The sequence below is a fragment of the Danio rerio genome, chromosome 17 (assembly GCF_052040795.2).
Source record: "Danio rerio strain M-AB ecotype USA chromosome 17, GRCz13ab, whole genome shotgun sequence".
NCBI classification, from domain to species: domain Eukaryota; kingdom Metazoa; phylum Chordata; class Actinopteri; order Cypriniformes; family Danionidae; genus Danio; species Danio rerio.
The window spans coordinates 33,454,899-33,480,469 of NC_141037.1; the positions used below are offsets into that span (position 1 = coordinate 33,454,899).

The following is a 25,571-nucleotide window of genomic DNA, read 5'->3' on the forward strand; positions in this document are numbered from 1 at the left end:
GCCTATTCATGCCAGAGTCCTGCGGAAAAAGTGATTGACAGGTGGTTATTTGAATGTAACTTATCTCTATTTATGATTTGGTTTTTGACTGATTCAGTATATCTATTAAATTTATATGTAATGTTTGACATATTTATATATAATGTCATATATTTATAAAGTTAGTAGAGCATCTTGATAATAATATTTTGCATGGATAATTCATAAAACAATATAATTTGTCCTAATTTATACTCATGTCATTCTAAAATTGAAAATCAGACATGCTGAAGAAATGTTGGGGTCATTATTGGACTAGAGTTTTAATCCGGGCATACAGTATTTATTTATGTAGTACTTTGTGAAATTCAGATTGTAATACATCTTCACAGTAAAATCCAGGAAAGTAATAACCAGGAAGATTCATCAGTCATGAAAACATTCAATTTCAGCTCTAAAACAGCTCTAAATAAGACTATGGAGTCATTATTTGGGATGTGCAGTATTGACAAAGATGGGATTTTTGTTAACAATGAATAGACAATATTTTGCTAAATGTGTAACTGACACTTTATATATTTTTTAAATGATCTGCAATAGTTAGTTTACAGGTGACACAAATCTGCTTTTCCATTAAGAGGCAATTTTGATTGTCTTTTTTATTTTATAAAGGCATTTTCATCTATTATTATAATTATTACTCTTTTGTTATAATTAAATATAAATATATGGTAGTATGCAATATAAATAAGCTTTAGATGCAATAGATAAATGTTTAAAAATGACTTCACAAAAATATTTAAGTGTCAGAATTAATAGCCCCCCTTTGAATTTATTTTTCTTTTTTAAACATTTTCCAAATGGTGTTTAACAGAGCAAGGAAATTGTCACAATAAGTCTGATAATATTTTTTCTTCTGGAGAAAGTTTCTTTATTTTTGAAAAAAAAAAAAAAAAACATTTTAAAATTATTAGCCCCTTTAAGCTATACATATTTTTTCGAGACAATAACTTGCCTAATTATACTAACCTAGTTACCCTAATTGACCTAGTTAAGTCTTTAAATGTCACTTTAAGCTGTATAAAAGTGTCTTGAAAAATATCTAGTAAAATATGAATTACTGTCATCATGGCAAAGATAAAATAAATCAGTTATTAGAAATGAGTTATTAAAACTATTATGATTAAAAATGTGTTAAAAAGAATTTTCTATCCATTAAACAGAAAATGTTAAAAAAAAATAAACAGGGGGCTAATAATTCTGACTTCAACTTTTTATTTACAGTAAATATTATCAACTAAATAAACAAACCACACACCTTTTACTTTCATGGACAGCTCTTGTCATGGTTCCAGCAAAACCTGCCTGACTGAAATGGACAATTTAGTATTGTCAACTTGATACTTATCATTTAGCCATGAGATTTTTAAGCCTTTTTGTTAGTCTTTTCAACTATTCGTTTTACCCAATAATGTCAGCTTGCACATTGTTAAAATGACAATTACAATATTATAGTAGATAATACACATCAACAACACCTACACTGGACCCCACTGACTTTTTAATCATTATCACAATTGACTCATTAGTGAGTCAATGACTTTCCAGACAGCAACAGATTGTCAGTGTCTGGATGACAATAAGATTTTGCAAAGCACGATTTGCTGTGGTTTGAAGGCATTTTGGATCCTTGTATACTTGTTTTGTATTTCCAAGCATCCACAATACATGACAATGCAATTAAGGATCAGTCAGTTATGCTTATTAATACACATTAAAACACTTCAGCAACATTTTAGCATTTTCAGCATGCTATAAAATGTGCTTCAATTATACATTAAGGGTAATATTTTCACATACATTTCTAAGCACAACATAACCAACATGCACATTCCTAAAATAAAATTCTTTTTTTTTCTTGTTGCGGTATAGAAGAACAAATTTTTGTTTCTCATGTAGGGATATTTTACTGTTTAAACCCAAAAATTAAGATGAGGAAAAGCCAGAGTCAGAGATTCAATTAAAGAAAGTTTACTGAAGATAGTTTGAAGTCTCATCAGCAGCAAAAGCCAGCTGCAACACTTGCAATGAGTTCCTAGGCCACTCTGCTTACAATCTTAAAAACATCAACAATTATACTCTCACATAACATCATTAACTGCGTCATACATGACCCCAGACCTGTGAACAATCGAATAGAACACAGACACACTTAAAGTACATTCTGTTTCTTACCCAGGCTGAGTGTACTCTCAGCCATCTTTATCAAAACTGGTTAAAAACCAATATAATCTACATCCAAACTGGCAGCTTACATACAAAGGAATTTACTTTACATGATTTAACACTTAAAATGACAAATAACTCAGGAAACAGTTGTTTCCAATTCTTCAAGAGTCCTGGTCCACTCAGGAGGTTTCAATGACCTCTGACATGGCTGGGTATATGCTGAGGAAAGAAATCATTTGGCTTACAGAAAAAGCAACGCACACATATTATTCCAGTTTTACTCTATAGTGGGATGACAGTAAGGTCATTGTATAATCTAGGCCAGGGGTGCTCAACCCTGTTCCTGCAGATCTATCTTCCTACAGAGTTCAGCTGATCAAAAACATATGAGCCAATAAAATAGGACCTGAACAGCACTTGATAATTATAGGCAGCTGTGTCTGATATGGGTTTCAACTGATATCTGTAGGAAGGTAGATCTCCAGGAACAGGGTTGAGCACCCCAGATCTATGCTCTTAAACATTCAACTTTATTAATAATCAAAAAGACATAAGAAACTATATTTGTCACTCCATCCTGGTGCGGACATCTATCAAAAAATCCATGCCATCAGTTTTTACATGAACAATGTATTTATCAAGGAAACTTTAATGATCCAAATAACCATTTAGCATGTAATAACGAATGTGAAGGTTATATGAATGCTACAGTTTCTCCATGAAACCATCAATGCCAGTGACAGTTCACTCATAAATGAAAATGTACTCACTAACCCACATCCACTCCCTCCATTGATTCCAAAGCTTTATGAGTTTTCTCTTCAAAAATGTTTTTTTTTTTTTTTTTGAAGAAAGCTAAAAACCTTTAAATATTGACTTCCATAGTATGACAAACAAATACTATGGAAGTCATTGACAACAGGTTTCCTGCTTTCTTCAAAATATCTTCTTTTGTGTTCAACCGGCGTATCATAGACAGGTTTGGAACTGAGGTGAAGGGTGAGTGGATGATGACAGAATTTTCATTTGTAGGTGAACTATCTGTTTAATGGCACACCTCATAACATGTGGTTGTCCTTTGGGTCACCTTGAATACCAATATTTGCTCGACCTCTCTGACCTTTAGGGTTATAATTTTCCAATGCTTTTAGTGTTCAATCTTATTTTATTCCCTTTTTTTCCAGATCATATTGACCAAATTGATTTTCTTAATGTTAAGTGCTTTTCCTACCTTGATGCGGTGCCCTAATTCTGAGCCCAGAGTAAAAATATAATTATGCTAAAAATATAATTTCTTTTAGGCTACAAAAGAATGAAGTAAAAGCTCAGTTCAATTGTTGTTGGTGTCTCTCTATTTCTGAATAAAATGCAGTTGCTCCTTTGCGTTTGGACATAATGTGTGTAGCCGCTGTCGCTGTGAACTCTTCAGCAACACCAGATCGAACTGAACGCAGAATATCAATGACCATCCTGACACTTGAGTGCTCAGAGGGATAAAGTGATCCAATTAGGCTTTCATTAAGCTTTAATGAAAATGCATAACTGCATGGCTGCTGGGTACGGCCCCGTTATTGTCTCTGTAGGAATGCTAGGCATGTGTCACGTTGTCACATCGGCACACAAATAATATATCAAAAGCACTTCAAATATGCCAGGCCAGTGTATGATCCATCATCCCCTTGTACATACATTAAAGCTGCTGAAGCCCAAGGGCCACGAGTGAACGGCGGACAGATACAGGGAATTCAATCCTACTGACTTCCATCATGAAATAATGTATATAAATCTTGGGCACGGGCGGATTCAGGCAATAAACTGCATGGATTCCTGTGATAATAATTCTTACTGGTGCATAAGAAATAAATGAGGCTTTGATTTAGTTAAAATATTTTATTGAATTCATCTGGATATGCTGTTAATCAAATTAAAATGATTAAAATGAACATTTAATGTATAAATATGTGCTGATAAAGCATAAACCCTCTTTTTTTAACATCGAATGACATTTTAGTGGAAAGCTTCTGTAAATCATGTATTCTATAAAACTGTATTTTAGTCATTATGGCTTGGTCAGATAAAATAAACTAAAAAAAAAACAGTTAAATGTTTGGGAAAAGGGATTTTTTTGCCTGTTTTCTTGGTCAATATGGATTTATCCAAACATGACATTTCTGTCATCATTTACAGAGCATTTAGCTTTCTTCAATATAACCTAATGTCAAAGAGTCAGGTTTAGATGATATGATGGTAAATTAAAGTGTTACTTCACCCAAAAATAAAAATTAGGTTATTAATTACTCACCCTCATGTCGTTCCAAACCCCCCAGACCTCTGTTAATCTTCCTAACAAAAATTAAGATATTTCGGGTGAAATTTGAGAGCTCTGTGATCCTCCTTAAACAGCTTTGGCACTGACTCATGTAAACTCTAGAAAGATACTAAAATATATCCTCAGAACAGCCTGTGTGTCTTCAGAAGTTCAATCGAAGTATTATCAAGCTAGAATACTTTTGTGCCCTATACTGACACTGAGTAGAAAAGACACTGACACTGTTAAAAAAAGTAATTTTCAGTTTTATGTGCACACAGAAGTATTCTTGTTGCTTCATAATATTCTGATTGAACCAATTGAAGACACATGGAACGTTTTGAGAATGTTTTATCTTACCTTTCTAGACTTTGTATGAGTTGGGACTATTTCTGTCTATGGGAGATCAGCGCGCTTTCATATTTCATCAAAATTATCTAATTTATGCTCAGGAAATGTACAAAGGTATGTGAGGCTTTTAAAAATAACAAAGCTGAGTAATTAATAGCAGAATTTAAATTTTTGGCTGAACTAATCCTAAAAGGGGTGGTCCAGAGTGTATTTTTAAGACTTGGTTGTGTTTATAGGATGCAAAACATTGTGTGCTCATGCTTCATTTGTAAAAAATCACGTTTTTAAAAAAATATATCTTACTTTGAATATATACAGCTACTTAGCCAACATGAAAACAACTCATATTTACTAGTTCCTCTGAAAGGACCACCCTCAAGAGGCTCTGATTGGTCCGCTAACATAATGTGCTGTGATTTGCAGATCGGCTCCATGTCACCAGGAAAAGCATCAAGCCTCTAGCACGCACTCTGCCTCTGCTGTGTAAATACTGTCAGTCAGATTAACTGTTAGCCGTACCAGTTTGGTCCTGATTCAGAAAGAAAATTAACAGGAAACAGCTGAACCTCACACCTGCTCTCTTAAATAAAATCTGACTAGAGTCTTTCATATATATTCGAGTTATAAGCATGCGTAAGTAATATGGCACATTCACATATTTTTTGCGAGTTTGTTATTTGAGATATAGAATGCAAAGGAAATGGCTGCATAAAGAGAAACAGCAGCGCTGGTGAAGATTGTGGGTGTTTACAGGGGTTTTACAGATAAATATGAATTTGTAGCTAAAGTGTTAGCGGTGCCAAACAGCATTTCCCGTTGTTTACATTCTTGTTTATGTCCTCGCTACAACATAACGTTAATAAAAGAAACTGTGCCTGTAAAAGATCAATTTGAACAAATAAAAATATTTACAGGTTGTGGCTCACAATCCACAGCTTTGTCTTTTATGGTTGAAGATGCTCCTTCTTGAGGAGTTTTTAGCTGAATCCAGCACGAAACTGGGAGAGATTCTGGAAGCTGTCCTTTGTTAAATGCTAGAGCTATACATTTTTTATAATTCTCTGAACCATAATTAAAATTAAATTGTAAGCACTTCTTTCTTTGTGTCATGTCCTTTGGAAGCCCAAATATAGAAATAGAACACAAGTTTTGTGGAAATAGCAGCGTTTGGATGGCATTTTAGTTCTCTCTGCTATAATATTACTGCGCCTCTGGCCACGCCCCTTTGCTGCGCGGGGCCTATGCACGTGGTGAATGCGCGTAATCTGAAATTTTGTGATCTCACTAACCCGGATGTACTGTATTTTTTTGTAGTCCTTAAAGTTCATTCCCTTTAGGCTTTGCTAAGCTAACTCTGTAAAAACCAGTTTGTCCTGTGCATTGAACTTATTGTGTATTACATTTAGAGATATTGTTTATGTTCACACGGCTACGTTACACATCAAATTAAAGTTTAAAATATGATATCATAGTGGACCACCCCTTTAACTAAAGATTTTTAACATTTTATTTTACTCTAAACTTATGAGTTGTCTTGTTTTTGTATTCTACATTTACATTTTTTCATTCTACATTTTTTTTTCTACAGACTGTCATACCGAACTGGGCAGGATACAGCCAACTGTGACACGTGTCGTAACAGTGCCTGCATCATATATAGGTGAGTTTACATCTCATATCTGAATTTTGGAGGTTTAGTCCAAGTGTTTACATTTAACTTTTTTTTTCTTTTTTTTTTTTTTTTTAAGTTTCCTTTCCTAAGTTTTCCTAAAAATCGTTCAGAGATTTTTTTTTATACTTAAACACAGTGCAGCTGCAACATTCAATCATATTGTCAAAGTTTCTTCTGCTGCAGTAAAGCCTTGAAGAACTAAAGTATATAACATTTGCGCTGTTAGCCCGAGCTCTTCTACCAATAAAAGTTTTCAAGGGTAAAGTGAAAAATATCATGACTGAGTGAGCTCCTTTGATGCATGCTGAATATGGACTTCAAGCATTTTTACAAGACCAATTGAAAAATCCACTAAGGGATGGCAAATGTGAAATGCAGAAATACAGATTTTTATGTAGAAATAACATTCAATGTTACATCCCTTTTAAGCATTATCATGCGCACAAAAGACATGAGGTGAGGGAGGGTCTCATTTGACACATTTCTGAGGGAAAAGACAGGAGGAGATGATGACTTAATCCTCAAAAGAAACATAAACTCTGTAATTTGGAGGTGGTCACAAAATACTCTTAAAACACTCTTTATACACTCATAATACAGTACATTGAATGTGAGAGGCACTTCAATCATGCATTAGTAATCATCATGAGTTCAGGTTACACTCAAAATATATAAATATATTTTCTTGTTTCTTGTTTCTGTTCTAAAATTAGCCCACCATAGCGCCACTTACCAGTAAGCTTCATCTAATATTTTAATAAGTTGATTTATGTTACACAATTGATAATCTGAACCAACATGGAACAATGTAATGTATGATTTGTCAAAAATTGTTAGTGGCTAGTGAAAATATTGTAGAAGTGATCATTTCGAAAATGTAAAAACTTACAGAGATTTATTGAAATAACTTGTTGCATATTGATATTTATCAATATGGTTTCAAAAAGGTTGGTGACCCCTGGTATAGATGTCCTAAATAGTTTATATATATACGAATATCGAAATGTTGTTGACTATATATATATATATATATATATATATATATATATATATATATATATATATATATATATATATATATATATATATATAAATAATCGATCAGCCAAAGAAAACAAAATCCTTACTTCCTGATAATCTGACACCAAAAATCTAAATAAAAATGAAATTTGCAGCAGTGGAAAAAGCTACAATACTGTGTGCCTTTTTATTATTTATTTACTTGCACCTCATAAGATGAAGATGACATGCAATGAATGCAGTAGATTTTTAATTAGCATATTTAACTGGTAAATGTGTTTCTATCATTCAGTGCATATGTTTTTTATGAGAATATTCAATGTATGCGCATCTTAGCGTTTCCATTTAATAATATTTTATGCAGTATTCCTAAATACACTTAATAATAGGTGGATGGAAACTAAGCTGATGCTACCAACACCTAAAAGAAGCAAAACAAATACAAGCAAAACAAAATGACTTCCCCATACCTCCTGATGATACAGTTTTGTTTTATTTTTGGGTGAATTATCCCCTTTTATTGCTGATATTATTGCGTTTATGAATACAACAATTTCACCTAAATGAATGGCTTTGGTGTTAATTATTTTGATATGACAGCAACAATGTTTAAATGGATTTCCAGTAAAAGGGCCTGTTGACTTTAAGCACTTCATAAGCATCTTAAGTGCTCTCATTTGCTGCACTAATAGCACATTGTGTCATTACAGACTCCTCTATCACTTTCTGTGTTCCTCTTTTTCCCTGACTACATACAAATACATATTTTTAGATCAATTAAGTAATTATTTACTCCTCTGAACCCATATGACTTTGAAACCCAGAAAGCACAGGCCTACATAGCACACAGACTCACGGCTATGTATTAATTAATGTTTGTTTTGCAGAAATATGTTGGCACATGGGAGGAAAACACAAAGTTTTTGCCTCCAAAGCATTTTTGCATCAATCCATTTACACATTGAAATCAAACGCAGTGACATGTACATAAATGCATGTCATCTATCATCACACAAATGCAGCACTTCACTTCCTACCAGACGCCCCTGGAATACATTACCTCCATCAGAAAAGAAATCAAAACTACACAATTCAGTTTCCTCACTGAGGTGGGGTGTTAAATGCATACGGATATGCATACAGAATCAGCAATCTTCTAGCACTAGCTTACTCTACTCCACAAAAGAAATAAAATTGATTTTTCAAAGATATAGAAGCTGTACAGTACAAAACACTCCTGCACATATATTGTACACTGTAAAACCCAACAGTCAACTTTATCAAACTAAATGAGTGTAGTGAACTCAAAATTGACTGAAAGATAATTTTACTCATTTGAAAAGAGTTTTGAACTCAGTGTTGAAGGTAATGAGTTAATTAAATACCTCATTACTTCAACTGAAATGGAGTAAGTTCACAGTACTCATATAGATTTTTTTTTTAACCCTCAAATGGTTTGTTGCAATTGGTTTTATTCAAATGGTTTGAGTTGACTTAACTTATTGGGTTTTACAGTACTCAGTTGGTTTACGTTTTCTTCATTTATTGGGTTTTACTGTGCTCAAATTGCTTCGTTTACCCAAATAGATTATATTCAAAGCACTAATTAGGATTTGCTTTTGAATTTAAATAGTTTGTTGCAATTGGTTTCCTCAAATGGTTTGAGTTACCTTAACTTTTTGGGTTTTACAGTGTAGTAAAAATATGATGCCATTTTTTTAATCACATCAAGGATCTAAATGATTGATCTTCCACGTGAAGTGTCATAGCAGATCTGCATTATTTTCTTGGTATTGGTATGCCTAAATCATAAACAACAATGCCAACAGGTTTTGCAATACACATGTTGTCATATAACAGGACTGCATGTTACCGTTCCACTGGAATATTACATTGGATGAGGCCGCAGCAGACATGTAGACGGTCTGTGTTTGTGACTTTCTTTCTTGCTGCCGCCTTTGCTGGTCTCAGTACCCAAAATTGTGTGCAGACCAACTAGGAGTATATTGTCATTTTATGCTCAGCTTGCATTTTGGCACAACAAAAACCTGCTTCTCTGTTTACTTTATCGTGTTTACCTTTTTTACATTCTCTGAGAAAGTGACAAAGAAAAAAATGTGATCAGACCGTTCAGACAGAAACAGATTCCTGAGATGCAATTTTGATAGGATTTAAACATATATCAACATGCCTTTAAATGGATTTCATATTACATTTACATTTGCACAAAATCTTATTTGCGCTGACAGTATCAAAACAGCTTGAATAATGGTAAAATTTATATTTGAATAAATAAGCTTTTCTTTGATCTGTGGTTTGTTACAGTAGGATAGGACAATATTTGGAAGAGATACAACATTTTTAATATCTGGAAACTGAGGCTTGAAAAAAAAATACTGATAAAATCACCTTTAAAGTTATGTAAACGAAGTGTAATGCACACTACTAATAATAAAAAAAGAGTTTTAAAGGTCCGTTTTGTTTGATTGTATGTTTATTATAAATAAGAATGATAATAGTTTGCGAAGTAAACCATGACATTGAAGGATTTCTTACAGTGGAAGTACAGTGGCTTCATATGAAATTGCAGTTCAATGGCTGATCCCCTATAACATACTGGAAGATCCTTACAGAAGAGAACACACTGTGACATTAGTATGAGAGGGATACTGAACAGAAACGCTGTGTGAGAGACATCTATTGGTGAGGATAATGTGGTTGTCATAGTTACCAAAGTGGTGAGGTGGTGAAGAGGGGAAAGGTGCTCCCTGGTTTGCTTGGGGTAAGTGAATCAGTGCCGTCAGTCTGTATGATCAGACAGAGCACCTGCTTCACTAGGGCTGTGTTATATTAAAAGGAAAATATAGGATTGGCATGATAAAAATGAACGCATCATTTCAAAATGCAAAAGAATAATTTACATTAACGTTTACATTCACTCATTTAGCAGACACTTTTAATCAAAGCGGCTTACAAGTGAGGATAAAAGAAGCGCTTCAAATCATAAGAGAGTTGCAGTATACTGTACAAATGCTGTGACAAGACAATGATTCAATTGTATGATTTATTTTTATTTTACTTTATTATTTTATTTTAGTAGTTTAAATAATTTTTTAGTACATTTTTTTTTATAACCAGCATATGTTTGTATTATATCAGGAAAAAGAAAGCACACATTTCTGAAATCGATCAGCCATATTTTTTTGATGCATAAAGCAGTCCAATAGTATCTGGATACAGCCTTTATGGTGCAAGCTGAGATTGCATCACTCAGCGATGCAATGTCAGACACAATGCACTAAATGGAGCGAGTGACGTCACTGTGACGGGTAGGGTTAGGTTAGCACATTAAATAGCATTGGATGCAGCTCAGATTGCACTGCACTAGGACTGCATCTAGGCACCTCTCAAGCAGTCAGAAATGTAAGCGAATTTAAAATCGCGATGTTGTAAATTGTAAAATTTTTGGACATAACCCTAAAAAACAATAAGATGCAGATTGACGTAAATAAACAACTCCTGGCAAAAAGTATAAAATCACCTGTCACAATCATCAGCAGTCTAAAACACCACAGATCGCTGGAAAACACTCACAAGTGTTAATGTACTACAAATCCACCATTTCAAGGACTACAACTCCAAACATGTACTCTGCTCACACACATTCCAGATCCTGACTGATTACACTCTCACAGCTGAAGCTGTTCACAGACTGATTACTTGGACTACAAGAACACCTCACAAACACACAGTTGTTGCTGAGTCTTGTTACAGTATTTGTTCTAGTGACATTACAACGTCAGGGTTCAACGCTAAGGATTTTTTCTACTGGCCCGTTCTGATTTTTACTTGCCCTGCCAAAATTTTCACTGGCCCCACCAAAAAAAAAAAAGAAGTCAAAAGCTATTTGACTGTGTGTGTGCACACACACACAGTTGATTTCAGAATTATTAGTCCCCCTAAATTATTAGCCCCCCTGTTTATTTTTTCCCCAATTTCTATTTAACAGAGAACAGAGTTTCTCAGCACATTTCTAAACATAATAGATTTAATAACTCATAATAACTGATTTATTTTATCTTTGCCATGATGACAGGAAATAATATTTGACTAGATATTCTTCAAGACACTTCTATACAGCTTAAAGTGACATTTAAAGGCTTAACTAGGGTAATTAAGTTAACTAGGTAGGTTATGGTAATTAGGCTAGTTATTGTATAATGATACTTTGTTCTGTAGACAGTCTGAAAAACAATTAGCTTAAGAGGCTAATAAATTTTACCTTAAAAAGGTTCATAAAAAAAACTTTCATTCTATGCTCTATTCTAGCTAAAATAAAACAAATAAGATTTTGTTCAGAGGAAAAAATATTATCAGACAAACTGAAAATTTCTTTGCTCTGTTAAACATCATTTAGCAAATATTTTAAAAAGAAAAAAACAACAAAAGGGGGGTAATAACTCTGTATATACATATTTACAGTAATTTTAAAAATGTTTTTTTTATGGAAAATTATTCAGTTCATCAAGGCTATATTTATAAATGTAAAAAATTTAAAATTAAAATTAAAATCATTGTTTGATTTTTAAATATTTATAAAAATTTTAAAAAACTGCTTTGTTATTGTATGTAGTTTCAAATAAAATCATTACTCCAGACATTATTTATTTTATTACTATTACCATTAATAAATATAATAATAATTAATATTAGTGATTTCTGAAGCATCATATGACTGGAGTAATGAAGCTGAAATTTCATCTTTAAAATCACTGGAATAAATGAATAAATTATATGATAAACTACTTTTGAACAGTTATTTTATAGTGCAACATTTCACAATTTGTATTTATGATTAAATAAGTGCAGCCTTGGTGAGCAGAAGAAGCTTATTTTAACATATTTAATCATACTGACCCCAAACTTTTGACCAGTTGGGTATAGAATATTTTGTGATAATGTGCACTTTAATTTTAACACACAGACAGATTCACCAAATACAGATCGAGGTCAGACTTTCTCATACAGAGCCTCATTTCAATTGTCAGGTTTTTTAGATATCTATCTATTGAATTAATCAATCTATTAAAGAAACGTTGACTATAATTTTGTATTTTAGGCTTAAATTATAGAGAGACATAGCAGATGAACCGAGACTGCATCAGATCGCGAAGCAGATCAATGTTGATTTTCTTTCGAGCTGTCAGTGCAGAAATGAACAAAACAACTGGCCTAACACAACATATTGTAAGATTAAAACATTGAAAAATTGATCAGATATTAACTTCGGTCCTAATGGATAAACCGAGATCAGGCTGGATAAACAGCTCTCGGTAATATTTCAGCATGCTTTCACTTTCGCATTTACCGGTAAGAATGACATCTCGCCCTGCTCATCATTCTCTCTTCATATAGCCGTATATATGGCTATTACACAATCATAATACACTGTGATATAGCCTGGGTCATTAGTTCGTTGCATTGTTTTGTTTTCTCGCTACAATCGATCTGCTCAATAGGACAGAGACCGTCTCATTCAGGCGATCTCAGATTAATTGATTTGGCGCGGATGCGAGCGCAACTGCTAGATATATGCCAAAAAAACGTGCTAACGGGGGAAACGAGACAGATTCCGAAACAAACGTCTGTGTGTGAAAGCACCATAAGATTGTATTTGCACACAATTGACAGACAGTTGCAGCACGCAGCTCTGGCTCGATCTGGCAGGCAAAAAGGCAGCACAGTAACATTCTGTACACTGGCCCGAGTGTCTCGCACGCTGGCCCTGGGCCATCGGGCAGTCCTTATTGTCGAGCCCTGAACGTGGTTTCGTTGACTTGTCTTCTATGTTTTGAACCTTTGCTTTGCTTTGTTTTGTTTGATCATTCCTGTATGCTGCCTGCCTTCTGACCATTTGCCTGCTATTTCGACAACAACTCTGGATTGCCGTCATACACCAGTGTGCTCCTGTGTTGATCATTGCTTGCCTGACCATCCTGTTGATAAAATCCTGCATTTGGATCATCACCTCTGTTGTCAGTGTCACATCCCTGGTTACATCACCCGTCTTGGAAGATGTTTATTCAAATGTTTAATTGTGTAGAAAAAGAAAAAAAAACTGAGTATATGCCACAAAACTATTTCCATTCAACAATCCAACATTCTGCCTGAATGAAACACTTAAACACTGTAATAAATTATAAATTTTACAGATCAAACAGAGAAAAACTTTGTTTTGTGTTACTTTGTTTTAACTGACATCTCTCATGTTGGAGCCATGAGTTATGTCAATCAGCTTGGTTCAACACCCCACTAAGGTATGCAAGCACTCCTTTTAAACTGCAGACTAATTAGCAGTTGTAATGAGATACAGTTGTTTGTTTTAAAACTGCAAAGTACATGGTGATTCCATATAATTTTCCTCAGATTTTTGATTCTATATTTGTTTCCTCTGTAAAAACAGATGTAATTGACTACATTGTTTTTCTTTATTTTTTTATATTTAAAGTGTTTCATACAGCCGGTTTATTATTAGTTGATTTATTATTAGTATTATTAGTTAGTGAAAATTAATTTTACTAATTTTGATAAATTGCACAGTTGACATGGTCCATGTTCAGAAGCTAATATAATATGGTCATCAGGCATCTGATTTCACAAATTTCTTTGCAACAACCTTTTATTTAAGCATTTATACACAGTTTTCATTGAAAAGAACACTGAAAATATTCATGAACAGTTTACCACCTTTTAGCTTGATTTGAAATGGCAATTTTTTTTTTTCTGAATCAACTCTGGCATTTGCAGCAGTAACTAATCCAAACCCATTCGATTGGCTATGGCTATTGTATGCTTTGCATTCATTGGCTACTGCATTCAGGGTGTAATTTTTACAGCTAAGAGCTGCAGAATGCATATAGAAAGAAAGCAACAAAACGATGCATTTTCTCACAACACATTGGAACACAATGGAAATGTTTCAAGGGGACCCTAAAACTTAATGGATGCCGCTGTGCCGTGCCTATTGCTCAGTGAAGTTGTAGGTGATTTTTGAAAGGTTAGTTTTTTTTTTTACATCGTGATTCTTTTGTCTGTAGTATTTATTATCCTAAATAACCATAAGCTAAATAGCCGTGTCCGTCAGTGCATTTTCATAAATTGTTTGCATTGTGAGAAAATGCAGTGTGCTTTATTATTAGTTTATGTTTTCAGAAAAAAACAGTGCGTTTTTTTAAATTGTATGCATTGTAAGGTTTTGCAGCATTTGTGCTGTCAAAATGATGAAGATCTTTTTAAAATTTGCTGGTGTTTTTTGTAACTGCATGTGTTTTCTTAAATTACAGCACAATAAGCTCTCTCGGCCCCCGTAGATAGTTCACGTTACTTGTTGCAAACCTTTACGAGTTTCATTCAACTGTTAAACGCAATAGAAGGTATTTAGAAAATTGAAATCTGCGGTAACCACACTCTTCCATTAATTTATTTATAGTATGGTTATAGGCATTCGGTTTCCTTCAAAATGTCTTCTTTTGTGTTTAACAAAAGAAACAAAACACATAAAGGTTTGGAACTACCTGATGGTGAGTGAATAGTGATAAAATGTTCATTTTTGGGTGAACTATCCCTTTAATTTATATTTATCCTCACAGCAATCATTACAGCCATAAGTTAATAGTTTGATTGTGCAAGGGCATTTTTTGCCTCCTTATCTTGAATTTCTAGGACATCTTTGTTTATTTTTTGTCCAACACCCTTCCTAATTTCTGGCCCTGCTGTACACTATTCAACTCAACAATGTTAGTGGACAAGAGAAGAAGACCTAAGGTCAAAGTTCATTGCTTATTCAGTGTACTCCACATGACCCATACAGGATTATACAGGGTTTAAAATGGATGCCAGCGTGGTGTAAGACTGAAAGACGGGCTCTCACTGTTCCTCCATAACAACTCTCTCAAAGGAACAGAAAAGGTACTGCAAGAAATCAGCTTGCTCTCAGCAAACAACCAAATAACTAGCTGCAGCACACTGTGCCACATTGTTTCTTTAAACAATGACGCATCCTTCTCTCAACCCAAACCATTTAATGCAGATTTGTCTTCCAAAATCCTAGATGAAAGCGTAGAGCAGTCTGTGACCACTAATCTGATTGGCTAGGGACTTTCTAGCTACACCAATATCACCACTCAATCTATGCGCGCGCACACACACACACACACACACACACACACACACACACACACACACACACACACACACACACACACACACACACACACACACACACACACACACACACACACACACACACACACACACACACACACAGGTTGACTTGTGTAGACATTCCATAGGTTTCCCTTGTTTTTACACTGCAAAATATGTTTTTTATCACCCTGTGTGCAGTTTTGGTTTCTGAAAAGCAGTGGTGGAAAGAGTAAAGAAAAATCATACTTAAGTACAAGTACCATTACTTGCCAAAAATGTAGTGCAAGTAGAGTAAAAGTATCTGTTGTGAATGTTGCTCAAAGTATGAGAAAAAAATAGACCTTTCAAAAGTACTCAAGAGTAGTGGGTAGAGAGTATTACGCTGTAAAAACCTGATGTGTTTACATGTAATTTGTGGATGTGTGTAAACGTAACATTCTGCAGTGCATTTAGTTATTGCCCAACAGGCACACAACATCATAAGACGTTAATATTAAGTTAGGTCGTGACGTTAGGTGACCAAAATTCAATGTCTATCCAGCCTTTAAGAACAAAGTTATTTTAATTTCAAATAACAATGTGAAATGAGGTTGATGCTTGGTTAATTTTAGTTTGTGTTAGAAAGTGACCAAAATCCAATGTCAATCCAATATCTTAAAACGTTATATTGACGTCAAATACTAACATTTATTTGTCAGGTATGACAACTAAAATTCAATGTCTGATGGGGGTCACAGTAACATCCACACAACGTCAAGCTGTGACATCATTAGACGTTGATATTTGGTTGATTTTAAGTTGGTTGTTGGACATTGACGTTGACCTGACGTTGAGTTCTGACATCAACCCAATTTTCATTTCCAAGCAAAATGCAACATCGCCATGATGTTGGGATACAATGTCAATCTGACATCATGTTGACTTCTTGTGCCTGCTGGGTGTTTAAGGCTATTTCGGTCATCATACAATAAACTCTGTCATTTTCTCATCAGTGCATGCATCTAAACAGTCTCTGGGTCATTGTGTGTAGATATTTTGGATATCTTCTTGGACTCTTTTAGTCCTTCCAAACAGCTTGCTGCAAATATAAATCGCCTCAAATGTCTTGAGGTAGTTGATTATGATGCAGTTTACATTCTATGTGTGATTTGATTGGACAGGAATCACAGGACCGATTTCTAATCTCCATAGACAAGTACAAATAAAGTAGTGGCAGGTTGAAAGAAAGTAGTGGAGTAAAAGTACCAATACAACACTAAAATGTACTCAAGGAAAAGTAAAAGTACACATTTTTAAAACTACTTAGCAAATTACGATTCCTTAGAAAAACTACAATTACAGTAGCTTGAGTATTTATAATTTGTTACTTTACACCACTGGTAAAAAGACAAAATCATTCTGTATGACTTACAAGGCTTTTGCAATGTCATCATATTTCACCTTCTCCTTGTAACCGCTGTCATACATATCACATGTCACAAAAACACACATGCATGAATTAATGCACATAGACTACAGTGACTAGCATGGTAGAGGAGCAAACTTAAAGGGCACCTATTTTAACCTTTTTTAAGATTTAAGATTTGTGTCTCTAGAAAGTGTCTGTAACATTTAAGCTCAAAACACCCATCAGAGTATTTATTATACCTTTCAGAAGTTTGTAAGTTTCAGCTCTGAGCATCTTAAAGCTGTTTTTGAGGCGCGAGCCTTAAATGCTAGTTCTCAGGTAATCAGCACAGTGACAGACATGAAGGAAGCACGTAATGTTTGTGAGAAATACTACAGTAAGAACTTTCCCAATGCTTATTTGATGTATTTGTATTGGAGTATATTCAAGCCTTTCTCAATGATGAGGTATACATGTTATGAAGTTTACGCACACACAGACACATACACAAAGTGCATGCATTTAACTTTGCACTGTTTTGCATGCAAATGAGACAGGATACATGTTAATATCCACTGCTGTATGGAAATCCAATATGTTAGTGTACAAACCGGTTTTGAAGCCTCTTTTTTTATAATTGTACTGACGCGTGGTTGTGGTGTAAAAGACGGTAAAATCACTGTGATTCATTACAAACATGTAAAATTTTAACGTTAAACTTATAAAACTCATTCTTGATCACATTTAATGATGATTGATGATCACAGCAAGCTCAACAGATCTTTTAATACCAGTTGCTTTGTGCACATCCTGTCTTGTTGATATGATTATATGCGTTACTATGTAGACATATTATGACGAACATACTCCTTCACAGTGCAGTGGGCCTCAAAATGGGGGTCATTTGGATGCTTTTTTAATGTAAAGAAATAAAAAAAAGAGACTTATTGTGTTTCTATGACCCTAGTTTGACTGTGGACACTCCTACCTACACACAGTTCTGTTCAAAATTTTATCATAGGTGCCCTTTAATAGATATTTACAAATACTTCTGCACTTGTGTCCTTTGAATTGTACTTTTAAAATATTTTTCAGACAAGAATTTAATTTAGACTTGAAGCATGTAGTTTATTTATAAAGATAGTGGTTATTTGAATTTATTATTACTTATTTGTAAATGCGAGCTTCTGTGGTATGCTGTATCTAGTGTGACTTTGAACAGATTTTTTTAATAATAGCTTTTATAATAGCCGCTGCTGTTGATTGGTCAATTACAACATTCCAAGGTTAAAAGTAATAACACAGGTTTATCCAGGTAGCCTACTACAAATCATCTTAACTGTTAGAGCGACTGTTACATTCATATCCCTATTTATGTTTTACGCTGCTGTTTTTAAATGTTTGGTACGGCCTTTAGACTGAATAATAAGTAGGTTGGTGTAGACTGCATTCAGCTGTGTTTGTTTCGGTCAGCTTTACATTTAACTAAAAAATTAATGAATTATTACAGCTCATACAGTGGTTCATTCTGCTGTGGCGACCTCTGAAATAGAGACTAAGCTGAAGGAATATGAATAATAAGTTTGCTAATGTACATCTAGGTTGTTTTCACAAAATAAAGCCCTTTGGTCTTATACTGCAGTATAAGTATTGTTACATATTGTTTTAAAGAAATGTAATAAAAAAGCCTTTGTAATATAAAATGTGAGGCGCAGTGGGTATTGCTGTCGCCTCACAGCAAGAAGGTTGCTGGTTCGAGCCTCGGCTGGGTCAGTGGGCATTCCTTTGTGGAGTTTGCATGTTCTTCTTGTGATCGCTTGGGTTTCCTACGGGTGCTCCGTTTTCCACCACAAGTCCAAAGACATGCGCTGTAGGGGAATTGGGTAAGCTAAATTGTCCATAGTGTATGTGTGTAAATGAGAGTATATAGATTTTTCCCAGTGATAGGTTGCAGCTGGAAGGGCATCTTCTGCATAAAACATATGCTGTATAAGTTGGCGGTTCATACCCCCGTGGCGACCCCAGATTTATAAAGGGACAAAAAGAAAATGAATGAATGTAATGCAATTTGTGGTATGTTTGCTTTGGCTATGGGCATTTTAGTGCAAGTTACATTGTCTTTACAGTCAGTAGCAAAGATTTTAATATTAAAAGAGGATGAAACAAGGTTATATTAAAATTAATTTATTAACTTAATAACTGACCTTAATCTTTGAATTCATCCAGTTTTAAATGTATTAAAAGGAGCAATAAGCAGTTAAGCACCTTTCAGCTAATACAGACTCGCAGAGAGGCTGATCATACAACCTTGTTAAGTAAATAAAAAATAGGTAGTCAGATATCAGATAAAAAAAAATTATACAAAAAATGCAGTACAACTTGTCAGCACTAACATTTGCAGTTTTATGTACCAAGTAGAAAAAAGGCTAGGTAAATGAAAGCCCTTGTTTTTTTGCTACAGTATGTGTGTTGTAAGCATGACAAGCTTGCACTGTGGGTATTTTTAGTTGTATCTAAAACATAAGTATGTGCTTTACTGAAAACTTGATCCTCAGTTTTGTTGTTTCTCATGTGTTCTTCAGCTCAGCTAAGCTCCGATTCGTTGTGCGTTTGTTTGGCTGCCGTATCTCAGAGAAAATGGCTACAAAGATTCTTATCAAAAGCCCAATGCTCCAGAACATATGGCAAAAACAGCATCGGCCTCATAATCCAGGGACTTATTTCCTTACTAAACCATATGACTAGCTGAATATGCTCTCGAAAACTAAGCTAGTGCATTAATTGGTTAAAAAAAGCAAGCCTGCTTTAAAAGATGTGTACTTGCACTGTCAGTTAATGCTGCTAATGCAATAAAGCAATGATAAAAATATGACCATTTTGGCATCATTTACTCACCCACATGTCTAACACTGCAAAAAAATGCTTTTCTTGCTTTGAGTTTGTGTCTTGTTTCTAGTTAAAATATCTAAACAGAACCCAAATCAAGAAGCATTAGTATTTTGTTTTCTGAAATAATAAGTCAACAGATATATGGAAACATTTTATCTTATATATTATAGATAAATCTGCCAATTGGTAAGTGAAATAATGTTGCTAGCACATTTTATGAAGCCCATGCTCATAATTAATTATAGTTCAGTTTATAATTATTTATAATCAAGCATGAAAATTCTATTAATGCATTTATAAAGGCACAAGAAAACCTATAATGTATTTGAATGACAGTTATAGCTACATTTATAATAGTATTATTAATTCTTGATGCATTACTTTTTTCAATACGTTCATAACACATTATACACTGATTTATAAGTATTAATTAGTCTGTCATGATTCTATTTATAAAGATGCAGTCTGCAATGTTAAAACGTTGTTGTGTTATAATTACAAAGACTCATTATTAGTAAGTATACAGATTGTGTTCATTGATTGGTTCTTTGAAAATATGACGAAAATGGTGCACATGCAAATGTTAGAAAATGAGCATTCTAATTAAGTAGATATATCAAATTTAGATTACTTTTCATGCAAGTGTATAATGTAATGTGCACTAAAAAATGAAAATCATCGCTAAGTGTTTTTAACTCTATTATAAATGTAGGTACAGTGCATCCGTAAAGTATTCATAGCGCTTCACTTTTTCCATATTGTTTTATGTTACATTCTTATTCCAAAATTGATTAAATTAATTTATTTCCTCAAACTTCTACACACAATACCCCATAATGAAAATGTGAAAAAAAAAAATCACCTTCCCCAGCCTTCTGCCTTGAGACAATCCTGTGTCTGTGGTCTTCAGACAATTCCTTTGACTTCATGCTTGGTTTGTGCTTTGACATGCACTGTCAACCCTGGGATCTTATATAGACAGGTGTATGCCTTTTCAAATCATGTCCAGTCAACTGAATTGACCACAGATGAACTCCAATTAAGCTGATATCTCAAGAATGATCAGTGGAAACAGAATGTACATGAGCACAATATAGAGCTTTACGACAAAGGCTGTGAATACTTATGTACAAGTGATTTTTCAGGGTTTTTTTTTTTTCGTTTTACTAAATTTGCAACAATTTTGAAAATGTTTTTTTCACATTGTCATTATGCAGTATTGTGTGTAGAATTTTGAGGAAATAATTTAATCCAATTTGGAATAAGGCTGTAACATAAAGAAATGTGGAAAAAGTGAAGTGCTATGAATACAGATGCACTGTAAAACTATCATTTGCAATACAGTATACATTTTGTTGTGTCTTTATTGATACATTTATATAATTGCTTAACCTATTTAAGTAATTATAAACAGTTTAATTCATTTAGGAGCATATTCTTCATAAAGTATTTAAACAGATTATTTTACCTACCCCATTTGTAGATTATTTTGCTTGTTTTGAGCACAAATTTACCTAATTTTGACCTGTTTATTAATTAATTTTCCTTTGGCTTAGTCTCTATTTCAGAGGTCGCCAACTATTCCACCATATGTTTTACACAGCAGATGTCCTTCCGGCCGCAACCCAGTACTGGGAAATACCTATATACATTTATTCACAAACACACTCATACAACTGCAGCTTCTCCATGATGGCGTCAAGCATTCTCCATCCTTCGGCACCTAAACTGCAGCTCTGCACAAGAAGTTTGGAAAAAGAAGAAATGGTCGTGCTCAATTGAGCCTGGTTTCTCTCAAGGTTTTTTCCCCTTTACTTTCATCAGTTGGTGAAGTTTGTTCCTCGCCAAGGTCGCCACTGGCCTGCTTGGTTTGGGACTTGTGGAGCTGCACATTGATTGATTTGCTCTTCAGTGTTTGAACTTTCAGCAGTGAAATTTGAACCACAAATTGTGAATAGTATCATTGTAAATAGTTATTTGAACAAAACAGAACTTCAACTCTGAAAACTGGACTTAAGCAGTTTCAATTTACTTAAACTTCTATGTTAAGCTGCTTTGAAACAATCTACATTGTAAAAGCGCTATCAAAATAAAGATTAATTGAATTGACCATGGCCAATTCAACTATAGTGCATGTCTTTGGACTGTGGGGGAAACCGGAGCACGCGGAGCAAACCCACATGAACACAGGAAGAGCATGCAAACTCCACACAGAAATGCCAACTGGCCCAGCCTGGACTCAAACCAGTGACCTTCTTACTGTGAGGTGACAGTGCGAATTTAATTTAAAATCTAGGTAACTAGATCGCCAGCATAATATACTGTATGGCAAACCAAAAAGCTGATGCACACTTTTTTCGAAACTGTGCACGTAAAAAAATAAAAATGTTTCTCAACACATTTGCACCTGTGTATACATCTGTGTATGCCCTCCTGTATATTTTTACATTCTCATATGTCAGAGTCACGGTGTGATAGTACCGCAGTGTCGTTGTAGTCAGACACATACTGAGAGACAGATCGAGACAGAACGAACAGCTCGACCCGTGGCCGTCCTGCAGCAGGAGCCTCTGTCCTCGGGGTTCGCTGACGGGAGACAGGCATGACTCATTCATCACAAGTAGGGAAAAAAAATGTAACCATTAGAGTTTTGAAATAGTGACAACCATCAGTTTTTCTTGCACGCCGTCCAAGACGAGTCCCTGTGGTATTCCTACAGTTCTCATTTAGCACCTTTTCCCTTCCAACTTCATTTATTTTGTGTCATGTCTTACGGTGGCCCGGTGGGTGTCTATAGACGTTTGGCAACATTCTTCCTTCTTATGAAAAAGCTCCATTAATGGTGCCAAATACAGCTGCGATGTGTTCCAGTTGGATCTGTACATGGCGTTTTAAATGTCTTTGTTTCTTTCAGAGCGGATTACTGTAAGTTTCTTGCGCGCATCAATCATTGAGATGGTGTGATGCAGATATTCTCCTCTCACTTTTTCAAAGAGCTGCAATATTTCTCATTATAAGCAGCAAGTCGGTTTGCATTAAGAATTTATGAAGCAGGAATAAACTGGGTAAATCGTGTGCTTTGTACAGACTCCAGATGATTTCTCAAAATGTAGGAAAGTGTCCCCGTTCTCTCTTCCGATTTCTCAACTCACTCGCAGTTCAGAGAATTGCATCTAATCACAATGGCGAGATTCACACAGCAGCAGAATATAGGCGCCGGAGTTATAAATATGGCTTCGTTCACACGCTGTTTGGTGTGAAAAATCACATTTTAGAGTTAAACTGACTTTCTTTTGATTATTGCAACTCGCAAACACATTTTCTCTATATATAAGAATTAAATTTTGATATTTTTAACCAAATTATTTATGTTTTTGAGTAAATGTTTTTGTATGAGACAATTACTGGAAACATCACAAAACTGCAGTGCTGGAATAGACAAAAAAGTCCTGCTGTTTTTCCAACATGGTGTTCTGGAGGAGAATGTCATCCTGGAAGCTTCTGTTAGTTAAAAGCATTTAAAAAAAAGAGACGAGAGAAATCAATAAAGAGCATTTTAACCATGTGGCCAGGGTCAACAAGATGCCTCAAAATCCTTCAAGAACTTGAAACTTTGGAAATCCTGAAATTACACACACACAAAACAGGCTTTTAGATGACAATACATTTATTTTAAATGTTCTATAATTTATATAATAATAATAATAATAATAATAATAATAATAAACAGCTTAGTAATAATTACTGAAAAATATATTGTAAGTATCATATCCTAATTGGCGGGTGCTTTTGTCATCTATGATATGGAATGTCCATGCAATTAATCCTGCTCCTAGAATCACAGTTTTACAGTACCATGTATGAGATGAATAATCATATTTGGTACTAAACTTTGTAACTTACTGATTAAAAAACGTATTACATTTAAAAATGAATACTTTAATTATTTAACAACACATTTGCATTTCCAGTTTTCTGGTGTTTGTTAATGGTCATGCTGACATGCAGGTAAACACTCATTATTTCTAAGTCAAGTGGCTTAAAAACAATTTATTCACTTTAATTAGTTTAATTAATTATTAGCTTCCATCAACTTGCGGTTCTTTCATTTACCACAGTTTGAGAAAACTGGTGTAAGACAGGCTTTAATGAAATTCATGGTCTTTATAACTTAGAAAGGGTTATTTTTTATACTGTTTTTCTTTTTAAACACTTTACAGAAAAACATAAGCATCACAAGAGAATCTCATTTGGAAATTTTGAAAATCTGCTCTATTTGTGTTTTTCATGATTTATATATACACATATATATATAATATTTTTTATTAGGGATGGGAAAGTATTATGGTTCTCTGGTCATAGCTTTTAGTGTGATTTTGAATACATCAAACTCCATAAGCATAAAAACATTTATGCCACTTTCTCAGTTGGTCGTACCAGCTTTTTTATAGTTGGTAATCATAATGAGTTTTCTGATGTTACATGCATTCAGCCTATATGTTGCAGCACAAGAACATGTATATTAAAAAAACTAACATCTTAATTAAGTCGTAAAAATTAAGTAGTATTAACCATCAGTAGCATTAACTAGTAGCATAAACATCTAATCTATATCTTAATATCTATATATTCTTATCTATCTTATATCTAATATTCTTTAGAATATAGAGTTAGAATATATATAGAGTTTAGTTAGAAAGTTTAGTTAGAAAGATCAATCTTATAGTTAGAAAGTCAACAAAATACACATTATTTTCCAATTCTGGCTACAATCAGATTGGATAATGTTAAACCAATTCACGTTTGGTCCAACAACTACAGAAAGAAATTGAGTTAACTAGTTACTAACTAAATAGTTAATTGCAACTATATTAAAATGTTTAATCATTTCATGCATGCAATCACAACGATGAGATCAGCCTTGTCTGGTCTCTGAAGTGTCTGATCAAACAGTTGTAATTAGAATGTTATAATGCAAGTTATCATTAACTGCTCAAAATTCAACTGACTCTAAGGCACAAAGGTGCGCAGTGCTCATCATAAATCACAATTTATCTGTGTTTTCAAACAAATAACATTTATTTTAGGTTTCAGACATTCAAATACACATAACTACTAGCCAAACATAACATTTAAAGTTTGTAAAACACACGTGGATGTCTATGGAGATGGCAATTATAATTAATTTTCAATATTTTTATTCAATTATTTTCTCTATTCCTCTCCCAGATAAACAGTTACTTTCTTTCATTGCATCGCTTTGGGAACACAATGCATCATAAGTGATGATCACAATGAAAACTGAAAGCAGGAAGGTCAGCTGGAGTATTCAAAACTCCCACATGAAAGGGTGTGCAACAATTTTCAAATCTATGTTCAAATCAAGGTTAAAATGTTAGTTCACAGTGCTCATGAACGCACACAATATAACACTGAGGAGAAGAAACTGTTGAAGAAAGACTTTATGGGGGATAAGGGAACTCTCAGATTTTTCAGAGTATAAAAAATGTTATAGAAAAGTATTAAGAATA

At 34.1% G+C, this 25,571-nt stretch overlaps 2 protein-coding genes across 5 annotated transcripts in view; both read left to right on the forward strand.

Moving 5' to 3' along the window:
- Nucleotides 1-25,571, forward strand: part of LOC147839992 (uncharacterized) — a 782,854-nt gene that overhangs the window by 696,216 nt on the left and 61,067 nt on the right. The window lies entirely within an intron of this gene.
- insyn2ab (inhibitory synaptic factor 2Ab) overlaps nucleotides 1-25,571 on the forward strand; it is a 207,493-nt gene that overhangs the window by 165,728 nt on the left and 16,194 nt on the right. For all 4 annotated transcript variants that reach the window (XM_087290738.1, XM_087290739.1, XM_087290736.1 and 1 more), the window contains one exon: nucleotides 6,456-6,527. In XM_087290738.1, the coding sequence (XP_087146864.1) occupies nucleotides 6,456-6,527 (72 nt within the window). The remainder of the gene's footprint in view (nucleotides 1-6,455; nucleotides 6,528-25,571) is intronic.